Source organism: Nansenia antarctica (assembly GCF_963989245.1).
Source record: "Nansenia antarctica genome assembly, chromosome: 14".
Lineage (NCBI taxonomy): Eukaryota > Metazoa > Chordata > Actinopteri > Argentiniformes > Microstomatidae > Nansenia > Nansenia antarctica.
The window spans coordinates 31,712,134-31,731,823 of NC_137684.1; the positions used below are offsets into that span (position 1 = coordinate 31,712,134).

General features: G+C 46.5%; 1 protein-coding gene across 1 annotated transcript; it reads left to right on the forward strand.

The window, feature by feature from the left end:
• Positions 1 to 910: 910 nt before the first annotated feature.
• Positions 911 to 6,230, forward strand: hyal6 (hyaluronoglucosaminidase 6; the record flags this gene model as incomplete). The annotated part of the gene is made up of 4 exons (XM_080544807.1): positions 911 to 1,438; positions 1,871 to 2,281; positions 3,636 to 3,725; positions 5,760 to 6,230. 4 exons carry the CDS (start codon positions 911 to 913, stop codon positions 6,228 to 6,230), a joined length of 1,500 nt encoding a protein of 499 aa, XP_080400933.1.
• Between the last annotated feature and the right edge of the window lie 13,460 nt (positions 6,231 to 19,690).

Sequence of the window (19,690 nt, forward strand, 5' to 3'; positions counted from 1 at the left end):
TCTCCTTTGGAAGGAACCTCAACAGACATGTACTCCAAGACCTGGGTCAGAGTTCCTCTCTTTGCATTTGGAAAAATATGAATATTACCCCCCTCTCTCTCTCTCCCTCCCTCCCCGTTACTGCATGAGAGAGGGCGCCAACTGTAATTAGAGGTGGGGGCATCTTACATAACAAGCTGGAAAGGGTTATCAAGAGAAGGACAGAGAGAGAGAGAGAGAGAGAGAGAGAGAGAGAGAGAGAGAGAGAGAGAGAGAGAGAGAGAGAGAGAGTGTGTGTGTGTGTGTGAGCGAAAGTAGCAAAGAGGGAGGGTTTGTGATGGTCTTCTCCTGTGTGGCTGTGTGACAGAGAGAGAGAGAAAGTGTGTTGTGAGTTTACTATGCAGGCTGGGAACTGTGTGTGTGTGTGTGTGTGTGTGTGTGTGTGTGTGTGTGTGTCTGTGTATGACAGGCTGTTGCTGGGGTAGTAGATGGAAATCAATGTTAAAACAGGAAAAATATCAGGTTGAATTAATCCCAACTATGTAAATATCTCCATCATTATAACATCATACCCAATGCCCACTCAATACATTTCCGTTAGGGAAGTCCAGGCACACATATACACACACACACACACACACACACACACGACCTACTGAGGAACCAACATACTGTATCCTTGACGTGGACACGTCCTGTCAGATGGCACCTTCCTATGAGAACAGAGGAGCATTGTGCTGCGTGTGGAATCTAGAGCAGTTCAGCTCACTGACCCTGACATGTCCTTTCACCAGCCCCACTAATGACGCCTGTCCGGTGAACCCAATGATGTGTTTACGTTTGCTGCAAAGACGTGATCCCTCTCCTCTTCTTCTCCTCCTCCTTTCCCCTGGGACAGGATCACTAACTGATCCATGTGGACTCGGGGGCGATGGCGCTGATTGTCCAGTACCTACTGGTCGTCCTGGGCGTGTGGGCCCAGGTCGGGGTGAGAGTCTGGGTCCGGGGTGAGCAGATGAAGCAGGCCCGGGCGCCCCTCATCCCTCACCGGCCGTTCGTGGTGGTGTGGAACGCTCCCACTGAGTCCTGCCGCCATCGCTTCAAGGTGGACCTGGACCTCAGCGTCTTCGACATCGTGGCCAACCTCAACGAGACCCTCAGCGGACCCAACGTCACCATCTTCTACCACAGCCACCTGGGCCACTACCCCTACTACTCCAGCTCCGGAGCGCCCATCAACGGCGGGCTGCCCCAGAACCAGAGTCTCTCCAAGCACCTGAGCAAGGCCCGGGCGGACATCGATAAGCTCATCCCCAACAAGGACTTCCGGGGTCTGGCGGTCATCGACTGGGAGAGCTGGAGGCCCCAGTGGGTCCGCAACTGGGGCTCCAAGGACATCTACCGCAACAAGTCCAAGGAGCAGATCCGGAAGCGCCATCCGGGTTGGCCCGAGAGTAAGGTGACTGACTGACCTGATTCTCCCCCACCGCCCTACCCGTACCCTCCGATCCTCATCCACTGTTCCCCTCACTGTCCCACCCTCAAAACTCAAAGGCTTCGGAGACCGAGCGTGCCTTCTCACGAGCTACATACACCCTCTGGAACTCTCTCCCTCAGCCACTCAGAGACTCACCCTCACTCTCCACTTTTAAATCCCACCTCAAAACCTCCCTGTTCTCCCATGTATACAGCCTCCCCTACCCCTAACCATCTCCCCTAACCCTGCCACCCCCTCTCCCCGTTCGTTAACTCTGTGTTCTATGTGCTCATGTTATCTGTTGCTTGTTGTTTCTGTGTTTTCCGTTTCTCCCATATTGTCAGCGTCTTTGAGCCTCGGAAAAGCGCTATATAAATACAATGAATTATTATTATTATTATTATTATTATTAAGGTGGAGAACGAGGCTAAGGAGTCGTTCGAGAGGGCGGGGCAGGCCTTCATGAACGCCACGCTGCTATTGGCCGAAGGTCGACGACCGGACGGCCTCTGGGGCTTCTACCTGTTCCCCGACTGCTACAACTACGGCTACAAGCAGCACCCGCACCGCTACACGGGCGAGTGCCCCAACGTGGAGCACGTACGCAACGACCACCTGATGTGGCTGTGGAGGGAGAGCACGGCCCTGTTTCCCTCCGTCTACCTGGACTACGAGCTCAAGTCGTCGGCCAACACCGTCAAGTTCGTCCACTACCGCATCAAAGAGGCCATGAGGATCGCCTCCATTGCCCGCGCCGACTTCACCCTGCCCGTGTTCGTCTACTCCAGACCGTTCTACGCGTACACCTTCGTGGTCCTCTCTGAGGTGAGGCAACTTGGGATATGTACGACTGTTTGGATACCTGATAACTGATAATCAATCATGTTGGGTAACTGATCATTGATAGTTGATAATTAGTAATGTTGGGTAACTGAACTGTTGGGACATCCTAGGCCCTAGATATATAATAGGCTTAAGGTAGGGTCCAGAGTTCATCCTGGTCAGGTCGAGTAGTCAGGAAATCTCTTGGCCTTACTGAGAACTGTAATGAAGGGGTAAACATTCATACCCCGGAATCCCCCGAGACAAGAGACCTCATATGACCTCCGATTGGTTTACACTACTAGTCTCTATGTCCATCAACACTAGGCACTGGAGCAGGTCAAGTATTTACAAGGGCAAGCTTCATGATATCTCATCATCCTCTAGGCTGGGGGGTAGATATCTCACCATCCTCTAGGCTGGAGGGGTAGATATCTCACCATACTAGGCTGGAGGGGTAGATATCTCACCATCCTCTAGGCTGGGGGGGTAGATATCTCACCATCCTCTAGACTGGAGGGGTAGATATCTCACCATCCTCTAGACTGGAGGGGTAGATATCTCACCATCCTCTAGGCTGGGGGGGTAGATATCTCACCATCCTCTAGACTGGAGGGGTAGATATCTCACCATACTCTAGGCTGGAGGGGTAGATATCTCACCGTCCTCTAGGCTGGAGGGGTAGATATCTCACCATCCTCTAGGCTGGAGGGGTAGATATCTCACCATCCTCTAGGCTGGAGGGGTAGATATCTCACCATCCTCTAGGCTGGAGGGGTAGATATCTCACCTTCCTCTAGGCTGGGGGGTAGATATCTCACCATACTAGGCTGGGGGGGTAGATATCTCACCATCCTCTAGACTGAAGGGGTAGATATCTCACCATCCTCTAGGCTGGAGGGGTAGATATCTCACCATCCTCTAGGCTGGAGGGGTAGATATCTCACCATACTCTCGACTGGAGGGGTAGATATCTCACCATCCTCTAGACTGGAGGGGTAGATATCTCACCATCCTCTAGGCTGGGGGGGGTAGATATCTCACCATCCTCTAGGCTGGAGGGGTAGATATCTCACCATACTCTAGACTGGAGGGGTAGATATCTCACCATATTCTAGGCTGGAGGGGTAGATATCTCACCATCCTCTAGGCTGGGGGGGCAGATATCTCACCATCCTCTAGGCTGGGGGGGTAGATATCTCACCATCCTCTAGGCTGGAGGGGTAGATATCTCACCATCCTCTAGGCTGGAGGGGTAGATATCTCACCTTCCTCTAGGCTGGAGGGGTAGATATCTCACCGTCCTCTAGGCTGGAGGGGTATAAAGCTTTGACTGTCATGTGTCCATGTCTCACAGAGGGACCTGGTCCACACCATCGGGGAGAGTGCAGCGCTGGGGGCGGCAGGAGTGGTGCTGTGGGGCTCCTCGGAGTACGCCCGGACACAGGTAAAGACATTACACTGTTTAATACAGCCGTGCCTTTTTTACTTACAAGTGTTTTTCAATGCAAAGCTGCTATTTACACACAACGACCACTAGTTGGCCGCTTGTAAATTAGCCTGCTTCCTACACAGAAAAACTGCAAAATAGCTCCATACTAGCTTATCCTGATGTGATTTTGAAAATGTAAGGATACTGGGTGGTAGAACGCACATGTCTAGGACAAGTCATGAAAGGAGGGTCCTGAAATTTTATCGAGTGCAAAGATATAAACATTTATTTCACTCACGGCTGATTAAGTGTTAATAGAGGGAAGATGAATAACAACTGTCTTTTCCATTGTGTGGATGAATGAATGAATGAATACATTCATCTAGTTCTCAGTGTCTCCTGAAATAGCACATTTCAGTGTAGTCACTGTGGCTTATGAGTTCAGCACTGCCAAAAGCGAGCTCTCAAAAACAAGAAAAAAAGCAATAAAATGGGGGAAATATTACTTAAAATAAGCAAAATGATCTGCCAACAGAACAGGAAAATGTCACTTGCCAATAATTTCTTAAAACAAGTGCAGTCGAACAAAAAACAAGCAGATATTGCCTTGATTTAAGATCTTCATCTTACTTAGATTGACTTTTTGCAGTGAGGAACCTTACGAAGGCCTGATTCACACCAGACAGAGTTCGGGAGCTCTGTTGAAAAAGGCCATGTGATGATTTCCTGGTGCCTTATTTGCATCTGCTTCAACTTAATACAAAATCAGTTGTAAATGATGCGTGGAAGTTAATTTGTCTGCAGCATTCTGCTTCAAAGACGAGAATCGTTAAAAGAAGTAACGTATCCTCGAAATACTATATGAAATACCCACGATGTAAGGCTGGCATCTGTGGATCAAATGATCAGCATTAAAGTCATTAAAACATCTAAAGCTCATTTTGTGTATAAGAGTAGAGACAGAGAGAAAACATTTGATAGCAGGATACAAGTGTATATCTATAACTGTCTATCTGCGGCTCTATAACTGTCTGTCTGCGGCTCTATAACTGTCTGTCTGTGGCTCTATAACTGTCTGTCTGCGGCTCTATAACTGTCTGTCTGCGGCTCTATAACTGTCTGTGTGGCTCTATAACTGTCTGTGTGCGGCTCTATAACTGTCTGTCTGCGGCTCTATAATGCATTCATTAAAAGTGTTGGTGTGGCTCTCTCTCTGTGTCTCGTAGCATATTGGAAATTGATTGATTGTGTGTGTGTGTGTGTGTGTGTGTGTGTGTGCGTGCGTGTGTGTGTGTGTGTGTGTGAGTGAGAGGGAGTGCTTTTGTGAGTCTGCATGTATGATGTGGCTCTTTCTGGTACCCCGATCATTTTCTTTGGCTCTTAGTCTCCGACTGGTTGGCCACCCCTGCTGTCGGTTATAACCATTCTTCTTTTTTTATTCTGAGTGGGGCAGTCCCACTCATATTTTTCTTTTTATTGTGATAGAGATAGTAGAGATTAGACAGGAAGGATGGGAGAGAGAGAGAGAGAGAAGGGCTGACATGCAGGATATGTCCGCGGCCGGAATCGAACCGGAAACCCTGCGGTTACATGGTCAACGTTTGGTCCACTACGCCACCTAACCCCTATAACCATTCTTCTAATGAACTGCTGGCTTATCTATGGTCATGCCAACGCTTACGTTAAACTAACGTACACCTGTCTGTGCCTGCAGAGGAACTGCCTGGCTGTGAAGAAGTACATCGAAAAAAGAAACGTGTTATATCTTTGCACTCGATCAAATTTCAGGACCCTGCTTTCATGACTTGTCTTAGATATGTGCGTTCTACCACCCAGTATCCTTACATCCTCAACATCACATCAGGATAAGCTAGTATAAAGCTATATTGCAGTTTTTCTGTGTAGGAGGCAGGCTAATTTACAAGCGGCCAACTAGTGGTCGTTGTGTGTAAATAGCAGCTTGAGCATTGTAAAGAGGCGGCTCTTTTAGTAGGTAAAAAAGGCACAGCTGTTCTGGTGTTAAACTAATGCGTATCCGTCCTCCTGCAGAGGAACTGCCTGGCGGTGAAGAAGTACATCGACGGCCCCCTGGGTCACTACGTCATCAACGTGACCTCGGCCGCGCGGCTCTGCAGCAAGGCGCTCTGCAAGAAGAACGGCAAGTGCGTCCGCAAGAGCCCCGGCTCCGGCGCCTACCTCCACCTCAACCCCCGCTTCTTCCACATCCGGCCCAAAGCCGGCCCCCGCGGGCCCTGCTTCCATGTCAGCGGACACCTGAACAACCTCGACATCCTGGACATGAAGCAGAAGTTCACCTGCCAGTGCTACCAGGGCTGGACGGGCCTCTACTGCGAGATGCCCCAGTACCCCCCGCCCCTGCCCCCCCCCCTGCTGCCCCACCCCCGGGACGACAACAGCCTGCTGGGGGACATCCTGGTCATCCTGTCCTTCCACTTCTCCTGCCTCTGCGTCATCATGTTCCTGGGCCTCAGCCTCGTCATCAAGTGTCTCATTTTGTAGAGAGAGAGAGAGGGGGGGTCCTGCCGACATCTCAGATCTTATCCACCCCTCCTCATCCAGCCGGTCACTGAGGTCCTCCGACCAGGAGCTCCTGGCCGTACCCAGGACCAGACTAAGAACTAAAGAGGACAGAGCGTTTGAGGTGACGGCCCCTGGACTCTGGAACGCCCTCCCCCCTAATAATAATAATAATAATAATAATAATTCATTGTATTTATATGCCGCTTTTCCGAGGCTCAAAGACGCTGACAATATGGGAGAAACGGAAAACACAGAAACAACAAGCAACAGATAACATGAGCACATAGAACACAGTTAACGAACGAGGAGGGGGGGGTGGTGGTGGTAGGGACAGAGGAAATGGTTAGGGGGTAGGGGAAGCTGTATGCATGTCAGGGGTGGGGGGGGGGGGGGTGGCAGGGTTAGGGGAGATGGGTAGGGGTGTGGGAGGCTGTATGCAGGGGAGAACAGGTAGGTTTTGAGGTGGGATTTAAAAGTGAGGAGTGAGGGTGAGTCTCTGAGTGGCTGAGGGAGAGAGTTCCAGAGGCGGGGTGCAGCTCGTGAAAAGGCATGGTCTCCCAAGCCTTTGAGTTCTGAGGGTGGGACAGTGAGGGGAACAATGGATGAGGATGGGAGGGTACGGGTAGGGCGGTGGGGGAGAAGGAGGTCAGTCAGGTAAGGGGGGGCCAGGCTATGGAGGGCTTTGTATGTGAGGATGAGGACTTTGAAGTGTATACGTTCTTTAATGGGGAGCCAGTGGAGAGAGTGGAGGACAGGAGTGATGTGGTCACGGGACCGGGTGTTTGAGAGCAGGCGGGCGGCTGAGTTTTGGACCATCTGGAGTCTATGGTCTACATTTTAAAATTGTAAACACACTGTACAGCTTCAAAATGAGTTTACCTAGTTAACTATATCACTACGTTGCATTGTAGCAGGCTCACAAAACAAGCTGTGTTAGTTGACTATGGAGTGTGTCATTGATTTTCAACAACGCTGAAATGTATTCATATTTGTCGAAAGAAAAGTCCGAACATTAAATCGGCTGCCGACATTGATTTTACAAAACAAGGCTGCTCTATTATGTTTTTGGAACATGAAATGAAATGCATGCATGAAAATCCTTAATTTCATTCTGGAATCAATACATTACCAAAGCCTTATTCATGTCAGATTACACATGAATAAAACATTTCCTCCACTTCTCTGCACTGAGAGAGGATGCTGATGACGGTACGAGGCTGGTCAGCGTTTGGTCGCATTACTTGGTCCTCGTTAAAATAACCTGAAATTTAAACCTCAGACATCCTTCCCAGCTCTGGTTACCACTTTGTACGCATCCGGCACCATTTCAAGGTATAATAGGATATAAGGAGACACACCAGTCAGTCTGCTGATTAACAGGTGAACCTGTAGCCAGTGATCAGTTAGAGGGGAGCTGGATACAACCTGTGTTTGGTGTGGGAGCTGAGCGGGGACAAACAGTTAATAAAGTTCTTGACACCCCCCCCCCCCCCACACACACAATTTTGTTTATTTCTTTCATTTTATCCCTGTCAATCTAACGTTCAACACAGTCCGGTAGGTGGAGGTAATGCGTCTTGCCAACCGCCAATCAAATGAAAAGAAGAAGAAGAGCTGAGCGGGACACGCCTGAACTAGAACCTAGTCCCTGAAACGTTGATTGAAAGGGGAGAGTGGTGATCAGAAGGTCATGAGTGTGCCCTTGAGTAAGGCACTTAGCCCTTGTCTTAAATGACTCCAGGGAGACTGTCTAGTCCTGTAATCTCTAATTGTAAGTCGCATGGTAAACATTCAAAGCCATACCAGCCAGGCATGTTCCAGTGGATAAAAGACCTCGATCAATGCACTACATGGTGCCTTAGCTCCACCCAATGGACCTATCGCTAAGCCACGCCCCAAAATAGAAATTGTCCAATCATATCACAGCAAAAGTCACTACAGGCAGAAAACTCGGACAAACAACTCGCTAATATCTGATGGTGAAAAGCTTCTAGACGAAATATTCTTGTCATCTTTAAAAAAACACATCTATTACTTGCTGTGGTAAATCAGAAAGTTGAACTCCCGCCATTGTAAGTCATTGAATGTCATTCAGTCACGGTCGGTCAGTCACTGTCAGTGAAGAATTTGAGCGAGCGATAGGTCTATAAGAAACATGATTGTGTGCCTGTATTTCTCTACAGTGCCTTGCAGCTTGCCTACATTGAAAGTCCCATTATGTTTCAAGGTCGGTGTTGGACACAGAAAACAGTTATCATTGTGCGTTACTTACTTACTTACTTACTTGTTCGGGTGTTTGAGATGTGTGCTGGGGAGATCTAAACCCTACCTTGACACATTCATGTTTAGACTTTTAAATGAATGATTCTTCTTGAGCCATTGATTCTTGAAGAATAGACTGTTTAAACTGTTTTACCCGACCAGAACCAAAGATATACGCTTCTTTTACTCCACTGTTTGTAAACTCGTGACGTTAGAATTATAAGGTTCTATCTCCATTTTTGTCAAAATGTAGTTTTTTACATAATCCATTAGGTGTTTATTAATGCCTGTGTGGTGTTATTTTTAAAATGTAGAATTTTTTGAGTTAGTAATTAATAAAATACAAAGGTTCCATCTCACAGAACATAATGGAATGTAAAAACTTTGATGCTCAATATCTCTGAACTGCCCTAAACGGAGATAGAACCTTATCATTCTAAGCTCACGAAATGTTTTGTTGTAAAGATACACAACATTTACATTTACACTGTAAATCATCTAAACACAGTTAAAAACACTGTCATCTCATGAGCGGTCAGTCTTGCATCCGTAACTCTCTTTATGAATCTAAGCGGTCACGTTTCTGCTGCCCCAGCAGCTATTTAACAAGAACAGTGGTGGGGAGACTAACCCTAACCCACTTTGTTGTTGCTCAAATCCCAGATCGCTCCTTTAAAGTTCAGTCAGAGAGGACATCCATTTAGCTGTCACATAACTCAGGCACAGCCTACGGTCGGTCACATGACAAAAGCCTTGCCACACTCAGATCTGTCCCCTGGGAAAGGGAGGGACGCAGGCAGATAGTGGCACGTATCCAACAGGCTCTTTGGTAATAACGTGTGGGGGAGGGGTTGTTTTGACAGGGCTATTGTGAGAGAGAGAGAGAGAGAGAGAGAGAGAGAGAGAGAGAGACAGAGAGAGAGAGAGAGAGAGAGAGGGAGAGAGAGAGAGAGACACAGAGAGAGAGACAGAGAGAGAGAGAGAGAGAGAGAGAGAGAGAGAGAGAGAGAGAGAGGAGAGAGAGAGAGAGACACAGAGAGAGAGAGAGTTGGGAGGGGGTGGGTGATTGAAGATAAACATTTATTTTTTATTTTTTATTACACATCTGGGCTACGCCCCGGATCTCCTACGATCCTAAATCCGCCCCTGGCCGAGACTACATAACGTTCATCTTAATCAAGGATGAGGACTATGTCACCACACATGAGGACTATGTCACCATACATGACGCATCATAGCTCTTTGCTCGCTGATGGGGTCCCAGGCTGTGCAGTATGCACCCTTTTGTTCTTTTCGCAACTGTCCGCCACTGATATGATGTATTGTATTCAATAGCAACATCAACTCTCAATCACCTGAGTTCATAGAGTTTATATCTGCAATGATATGGACTTGCACTGATAGGGACGTTTTTGTAATATCATTCATCTTTAACCAGATCTTATCCACCTCATTTTTCTGGTTTTCTGCTCGAAATGACATGCCCACAGTGAATATAGAATATCTCCACAATCACAAGGGCCTTCATTATGATATTGTTATCAAATGAAAGCTAACACCTGTGGGGTGGCTGTAGAAGTGTCAGAATCAAAATATATGTTACTGTGTCAGAGCAAATAGAGCTAGAACATTATAAAACATCTCAAATTCAGTCTCCGCCTAAAAAAACAACAGCTTTTACAGTGAATATCAGCTTGGAAACCTGATAACGAAGCCCAAATCATCTAGGAATCAGTACTCCAGGGTCTTATTAGTACTTGTGCCAAAGTCGATGCTAGTAATGTGAGCAAATGCAACTTTGTACCTGTTTTAGTACAGGTATGTTTAGGCGGACACCTATATGTTTAGGCCATTTGGAGATATTTTGGCACCATCTTTGACCTTTGACCTTTCTCATGTATCAGATTTTTATTTTTTTGGGGGGGGGGGGATTTTTTTGGGTTGGCCGACCAATGGTATGGAAATTCGGCGTTGAAACCGGACATGACACATTCTCCAGTTGGAGAAAACTGGATGTGACTTAGGCCGTGTTTACCGTCTCGGGAAAAAAATGGTGGCATCGTATAGCATGCAAAGTTGTGAAAAAAATGTGATATCGATGAAGATAATTGATCGAGGTAAACTCTTTATATCACTTCGGATCCACATGGGGGTCCGTTGGCTCCTATGAATGTAAAACAGTTTACAAATTTTTATTGATTTGTGATTTCGTGACAGTTTTCGGGTGTGGGTGACGGTGGATATGCAGGTTGTAGCGTGGTGGGGGGGTGGGGGCGGGGGGGGGGTGTAGTTTTTCCAGGTTAGAGCAACAGCCCCTCCACATGTCTGAGCCCGTCCCTGACTCTGCTACATGGTCTAGACTGTCGTAATGATAATCTTTATGTATGTGTGGTGCTGAAATGGGAATATCGGCGCACACCACACACAACACGATCAAGGCTGTTCAATCCAAGATTTTCTATCTTCATGTGTGGGGTCTGTCTCAGATAAAACATCTGTTAAGATTGTGAAAATCCTTGTGTGTGTACCAGGCTTAAGAAAAAGGGCTTCACTTCCACATTACAGGGCTGCATGTGTTCATGTCCTAGCTATGGAACATCAGATCTGCTATAGAACAATGTTAGTGTTGCGTGTGTGATTACCATCAGACACACCTCTGTTGTCTTAAGATCAAACCCTGACGACCCCCAGATGCAGTAGAGGAACACAAACACACCTGGTCTGTCTCAGGTGTCTGGACATCAACATAACGCTGATCACAGGACCCACAGGAGGGTCCATGTCCGTTTCAGCGCTAACTTCATGTGAGGTTTATTAATTTACAGTATTTGTGTCTTAATTCATTTATTAACCTTGAAACAAGGTCAAAAACACAACCCAACAGAATGAAAACCACTTTACCAGGGTTCCCACACCTTCTGAAACATCACATTCAAGCACCTTTCAAGAACTTTCAAGACTCAATTCCCTCAAATTCAAGGACCCAACACGGCATAGTTTGAGACAGAACTAGATGAGAATTTATATAATAGGAACTATCCGCTCACAGACAACAACTAAAAAGAGAGGCTTGAATGTGTGAACACTAGATGGTCTCTTGCCTTCTCTACCACAGCACAGCAAAACAATATATTGTGAAATATGTGTAAAGTTAAGCAATACAGAGAGGAGGAGCTAAGTAAATCATGTTTTAATATATATATTTATATTTTAGAGAGAGAGAGAGAGGGGAATTCAAGCACTTTCAACGACCCATGTCTATTTTCAAAAACTGATTTTTTTTTCTTAAATTCCCAAACGTTCCAGGATTTCAAGGACCTGTGGGAACCCTGTTTATGCTGAAAGGTGACAGGACACCGTCACAGCCGGGCTCTGGGCCAGGCACAGACCTGCTGACAGGAAAGTGTTCCTGATGCGTAGATTAAATAAACACCTGGGTGGGGGGGTGACTGTCCTGTCCAACACCAGCAGGGACGCGCTCCTCAGAGACAGAGACAGAGACACCTTAGAGAAGGACGCCTCAGAGACAGGACAGAGACAGACAGAGACAGACAGAGACAGACAGAGACAGACAGAGACAGCGTAGAGGAGGACAGAGACAGGTAGAGCAGGGCATGTGGGCCGTATAAACCCCACACAGAACGCACGTTGACGATACTTCAAGTGAAGTGTGTGTGCGTGGCTGTAACTTGCACGCTAATTAATAATGACTTCACCCTGTATCGCCACGATGGAAAGTATTTCTAACATTGAAACTAGGAGAACTAGACTAGACTCAGACCCAACTTCATTTGGTTTACAGGATGAAGAAAAAAACAGTACGTCTGCTGTTTCTTCTTGTCAAATACGTTACAGAACTGAACCATTTGGGATGATTTGTGTTGTGGCGTATATATATATATAGTCATTGTGAAGGTCGGCAATCAAGAGACTGACATAGTTACTACCATGACTTTGAAGAATTGACCGTACCAAATACCCTTGAGGATAAAAAGAAGGAAACATGGATGTCATGGTTTAGCATAGAAGGATACTTGTTTTTTCTGTTGCTATTCATAATGCAAAGCATTCAAAAAGCTTTGTTTCTCTTTTTGTTTTCATCCTTGCCATAACAAGCTGGATTCAGAGGGGTAATCCATACAACAGCTGGTTACAAACACAAACTGAAGGTTTCACTTATGACGTTTTCCCCACTTTGTCTTTCCTTCCAAACCTACTAATTAGCATTCACCACTAATAGCAGACGTTGGTCAGCTGAGTGGGTCAGATGTCAAACACACTTTCCCTTGCAGGTATAAGCAGGTTTTTCCCAGGCGACAACAATGTGAAGTTCACTGTCCAGTTCTGGAGCCTAACTCAATTAACCCTGCCCAGTAAACAAAGAGTCCTAAAGACGTCCTCAGGGAAGCCGGAATGTGGGTTCAGGTGACGTCTTTCTAGGACGTCCAGATGACGTCTTTAGGACGTGTTACGGACTACAGAAGACGTCATCTGAACCCACTGAGGACCCTCTTTTGGACTCTGTGTTTACTGGGTGGTATCCTGGGTGATTTCCCGTTGGTCCAACAAATCATAGAAAACAAAATAAATCTATACAACAACAACATAAACAAACAAAAGCATCAAAAACATCCAATCAAATCTTTTAATTTAGCAATGCGTCTGTTGGAATTGCTTTTAATCCTTTTAATCCTCATTTCCAACCAGTGGGATAATGACCATATATATATTCTGTACGTCAAAGGCTCATCCGTCATCCTCCTGGTTGGACATATGAAGTGAAATATGAAGTGATTGTTCCCAGTGGGGAACTTACCACATGTTTTTTTTACAGATGGGTGTGATTCTGACACATGTTGGCACCCTGCGGTAGCAGGATTATGATGATTGACAGCTGAGAACGTAAACAGAACCAACTTCAGATCACTGTTGCCACACCGGAGTGACTGAGTGTCCTGGACAGATTCATTGAATAACAACATCTGACTCTTCCTGTCTGTGACAGGGATATGATATAAGATGTTAACACTAGAACAGCCGTGAGCCATGAGCCATGTGAGTAAAGAAAAGTGTTATATCTTTGCACTCGATCAAATTTCAGGACCCTCCTTTTATGACTTGTCCTAGATATGTGCATTCTACCACCCAGTATCCTTACATTTTCTAAATCACATCAGGATAAGCTAGTATGAAGCTATTTTGCAGTTTTTCTGTGTAGGGAGGAGGCTAATTTACAAGCGGCCAACTAGTGGTCGTTGTGTGTAAATATCAGCTTGAGCATTGTAAAGAGGGGGTCATTTGAGGCGGCTCTTATAGTAGGTAAAAAAGGCGTGGCTGTTCTAGTGTTAACAACACACACACACACATACATATACATACTGTATATACACAGACTAGTGTTAACAACACTGTACAGACAAAACATGACCTACTTTTCAGTTGTTTGGGGGAGGTCAAGGTTATAATTGTGTCGTATCATCATGAGTTCTGTTCCTCTGTTTCCATTGAGGCCTACACTGTCATACACTGTCATACTCTGTCATACACTGTCATACACTGTCATACACTGTCATACACTGTCATACACTGTCATACTCTGTCATACAGCAGGTCAGGACTCAGCACTGATGGCCTTTGCTGTCCTGACATGGACTGACCCTCCAACTGGACTGTTTATCTGTGGTCGGACTATCAGGCTCATCTGCTGGAGGTAATGAGAGGGAGGGAGACGAGAGGTAAACATCTGGGCCCCTTCATACACAACTACTACCAGGCGTGTTTGGATGCAACGTGACGTCTCTTCGGAGAGTGAGGTCCTCGCTGTTCCCTCACCCCAGTGACAATGGAACTGCTTTTACTTCCTGTACTTGGCAGGACTACTTTGCAGAAAACGTACATTTCCTTGAAGTTCAGAGAAAATGAAGGCATACACCTGTTGCAAATGACACAATGTGGAGTAGCTGATAACACATACACACGTGTGACACAGTGTAACACTGCAACGGTAACATAAGTAAAGCAACAGAATAGGGGACATGTAGGGTACCAACAAAAGCATCACAAATATATAGCGGTTACTAAGCGTTAAGGCAGAGGTTGTACATTGTTTCCCTTTTTATTTTATTTTATCTTTACCTTTTCTTTTGACTGTTTCCCCCTGCTTTTATACTCATTCTATGCTTCTATATGTTTTTATTATATTCACTTTATGTTCTTATTCCTGTTGTAAAGCACTTTGAGCTGCATTTCTTATATGAAAGGTGCTGTATAAATAAAGCTTTACTTACTTACAAACCGGAGTCAGAAAGAACAGCTTACTCAGCTCCAGATGACCACTGAGGGGTACATCATGACTAATGTTTGGACAAACCTTCAATACTAAAACTAAAACTGTTCATTCAACTGTGTTCTCACACCCTCAAGTGTTGCCTCAGGTCATACATGTCTATGACATGTAACATGTTTCTAGGACTGTATCAATAATGTAAATGTCAACCACACGTCAGTCTTGTCCTCCAAAAACCCTGTTTCAGCAAACGTCTCAGCGCGTCACACTCCGTGACTAATTGTCGCCTACTCAGGCCTATAGTTGTCCTCAGCTGGCAGACGCTCTGTCATTACCTCTCTGATGAGCAGCATTTATCACTGAGACCAACACTTGAACGTTCATTACTGAAGACCAAGACATAAACACTGCTATCATTACACTGCAGTCATCATTCAGTTTGGAAACAGTAAGTCCAAAACCTTTAAGTGACATTTCTCAATCCTTAACAGTGAAGGCTAAACTCTAACCCTAACAGAAGGTCATGGTAACACTTTCTATGAGCCAGCTGTGGCTAATGCTTTACACACGCACTGACAACCTTAAAAGGATGGTTCACTATGTTGATACTTAGCTTTTAGATACATTTCCCATGTTGATGATTGACATGGATCATTTTTCATCAGAACACAACAGTAGCTACCAGCTGAACAATTTGCATGTACGTAACAAAGCTACAGAAGGAATCATGATTTGCTAGGAGGTAGGTTGGGGGGGGGGGGGACTTGAAACCTGAATGTCTTCGGCTTTCAGCTTTGGGACAATTTTGACAACAGTCCTTTTAGTTCGCTAATGCCTAGCCCTGACAACTTTCTCTTACCTTACCCATATGATATCCCTCTAACGACATTCATATGGGCTTAATTGAAATGACATGATGAATTGACTAATATTTCCCTATGAGCACTTGTGTCTAGATTACCAGACGTCAGTGTTGTGAACAGTGTTGACGACTCTGCCTTGAATGTCTCAGTTCCCTCAGTTCACACTCATTTCTCCTCCTCCTCCTACACACTCAACACAAACCCTCTAATTACTGCGCTGATACAACCTTCTCTTGGCTGTCAAAATAACCGACAACTTCCACTATCCTCCTTGGATATAAACATAGTTGTCGCAGAGCTATTTACAGTCAACAGTCAACCTCCCTTATTTGTCTCTGTTGTAGGACAGAGGAGGAGAACTCAAGTGAACCTGAAACTTTCAGTTTCATTGGCTATCAGTATAACAGACGTCCACCTGGACCGAACTTCTCCAGAAATTCACAATCGAAAAAAATAATAAAATGTCTTTTAGCTCTGCAACACAAAGCTGTGGGATGGGGGGGGGGGGGGGGGGGGAATGTTGGAGAAAAAAACTCTGAATGCAAGGCCTGAGTCAGCCAGTCTGGGACATTATTGTGGGCATTTTACCAACGTACTTTGAAGCTGTACAGTGTATAGTTTATGTTTATGTCCCTGTTGTTGAATGAAAATATTTCATTAAAAACAGCATTATGATTTGGGTTATGATGGGGACAGTTGCCTCTCAAAATTAGTTCTGTAAAAATAGCTGGACTGCATATTTTAAGGAGACACACAGCTGAGCCACAGAGTATATGTGTACATCGACATACATACATGATATATTCAGGGGGGTTTTACAGGGAATGGTCTCTGGCAGATCTGCTTTGGGACGGCTGCTTTCTCAGAGTAAATGAGTGAGTGTGGTTAGCCATAGGAATCTCAATGCCAGCAGAGTTAACTCAGCGTGTGGAATGCTGCAGCATCATCACAGGAACACAGGGAAAGCAGCACGTTGTCTGCATGCTGCGACATGGCTTATATGTATGTGTTCCTCTCACTGTTCATGTATGGCTTGGCTTGATAGGCAAGGTGTCCCACTCACATGAATGCCAGGATGGCCACACTCACACTCACACTCACACTCACACTCACACTCACACTCACACTCACACTCACACTCACACTCACACTCACACTCACACTCACACTCACACTCACACTCACACACTCACTCACTCACTCACTCACTCACTCACTCACTCACTCACTCACTCACTCACTCACTCACTCACTCACTCACTCACTCACTCACTCACTCACTCACTCACTCACTCACTCACTCACTCACTCACTCACTCACTCACTCACTCACTCACTCACTCACTCACTCACTCACTCACTCACTCACTCACTCACTCACTCACACTCACACTCACACTCACACTCACACTCACACTCACACACACACACACACACACACACACACACACACACACACACACACACACACACATTCCTTACATTGCCTTGGCTAATACTGATTGATGTGGATGTGTGTGTGAGACATTACTGCTCTGCCACTCAGCCCAGAGAGGATCAGACTCACACGTTCAACTCAGTCAAACTCAGTCAATGGTATCTAAGGTTAACCCCTCCCTTCTCCCTCCCCCCTCCTCCCCCCCCCCCCCCCTCCCTCCCTGTGTTGTGGTGTTACTGTAACTCAGCTTGGTGGTGGTTTCTCCTCCCTCACAGGAAACTCTCTCTCTCTTTCTCTCTCTCTCTTTCTCTCCCTCCTTCTCTTCACAGTATATAAGTGTGGTGGGTGGATTCTGTCTCAGACAGAACAGAGTGAAGACATGCTGGAGTGTGGGATAGAAGGAGAGGGGTATGCCCCCTGTATCTCCCCCCCCCCCCCCCCCACCCCCACCCCCGGGATTGGCTGGTGTGTTGGTCGCTGTGCCGGAACTACAGGTGAGTGATCAATCTGATTGGTTGGATTCCAACATGACATCACACAACATGCTGTATGAACTAGGCTTTGATCAGGACAGCTCGTCAGGTTCTGAAACGTAGAGCTGTCATTGTTGTACGAATATCTGAAAGACCTTCTGCTAGCATATCAGCCTGATAGAGCTCTCAGGTCTTCTGCTAGCATATCAGCCCAATAGAGCTCTCAGGTCTTCTGCTAGCATATCAGCCCAATAGAGCTCTCAGGTCTTCTGACGGTGGTTTTCTCTGTGTACCACATGTACAAAAGCAGAGATTTGGTGAGGCTGCATTCTCATTTTATGCTCCAGATTGTGTCTCACTGCCAGTTTACATTAGGGATGCAACCTCAGCACATTATGTTCAAGTCACGACTAAAAACCCATCTTTTTAATATTGCCTTTAAATGACTAAATAATTAAATTAAGATTATATAATGATTGGAGCACTTTGAGCTGCAACGTTTGCAGGAAAAGCGCTATACAAATAAAGTTATTATAATAATTATTATTATTACAGCAGTGGAACAGCTGTGACTGGGAACAGCTGGGACATTCTTAGATAACGCAGGTATTTTTTTAAATGCTCAGTAGCAGCAGGAAGGGATGCGTTGCATTGTAGCACGGGAACAGTTGTGTGTGTAGGGGGTCATGGGGGAACAGTTGTGTGTGTAGGGGGTCATGGGGAACAGTTGTGTGTGTAGGGGGTCATGGGGGAACAGTTGTGTGTGTAGGGGGTCATGGGGAACAGTTGTGTGTGTAGGGGGTCATGGGGGAACAGTTGTGTGTGTAGGGGGTCATGGGGGAACAGTTGTGTGTGTAGGGGGTCATGAGGAACAGTTCTGTGTGTAGGGGGTCATGAGGAACAGTTGTGTGTGTAGGGGGTCATGAGGAACAGTTGTGTGTGTAGGGGGTCATGGGGGACAGTTGTGTGTGTAGGGGGTCATGAGGAACAGTTGTGTGTGTAGGGGGTCATGGGGGAACAGTTGTGTGTGTAGGGGGTCATGGGGGAACAGTTGTGTGTGTAGGGGGTCATGAGGAACAGTTGTGTGTGTAGGGGGTCATGAGGAACAGTTCTGTGTGTAGGGGGTCATGGGGGAACAGTTGTGTGTGTAGGGGGTCATGAGGAACAGTTGTGTGTGTAGGGGGTCATGGGGGAACAGTTGTGTGTGTAGGGGGTCATGAGGAACAGTTGTGTGTGTGTAGGGGGTCATGAGGAACAGTTCTGTGTGTAGGGGGTCATGGGGGAACAGTTGTGTGTGTAGGGGGTCATGAGGAACAGTTCTGTGTGTAGGGGGTCATGAGGAACAGTTGTGTGTGTAGGGGGTCATGAGGAACAGTTGTGTGTGTAGGGGGTCATGGGGGACAGTTGTGTGTGTAGGGGGTCATGAGGAACAGTTGTGTGTGTAGGGGGTCATGGGGGAACAGTTGTGTGTGTAGGGGGTCATGGGGGAACAGTTGTGTGTGTAGGGGGTCATGAGGAACAGTTGTGTGTGTAGGGGGTCATGAGGAACAGTTCTGTGTGTAGGGGGTCATGGGGGAACAGTTGTGTGTGTAGGGGGTCATGAGGAACAGTTGTGTGTGTAGGGGGTCATGGGGGAACAGTTGTGTGTGTAGGGGGTCATGAGGAACAGTTGTGTGTGTAGGGGGTCATGAGGAACAGTTCTGTGTGTAGGGGGTCATGGGGGAACAGTTGTGTGTGTAGGGGGTCATGAGGAACAGTTGTGTGTGTAGGGGGTCATGGGGGAACAGTTGTGTGTGTAGGGGGTCATGAGGAACAGTTGTGTGTAGGGGGTCATGAGGAACAGTTGTGTGTGTAGGGGGTCATGGGGGAACAGTTGTGTGTGTAGGGGGTCATGAGGAACAGTTGTGTGTGTAGGGGGTCATGAGGAACAGTTGTGTGTGTAGGGGGTCATGGGGGAACAGTTGTGTGTGTAGGGGGTCATGAGGAACAGTTGTGTGTGTAGGGGGTCATGAGGAACAGTTGTGTGTGTAGGGGGTCATGGGGGAACAGTTGTGTGTAGGGGGTCATGGGGGAACAGTTGTGTGTAGGGGGTCATGGGGGAACAGTTGTGTGTGTAG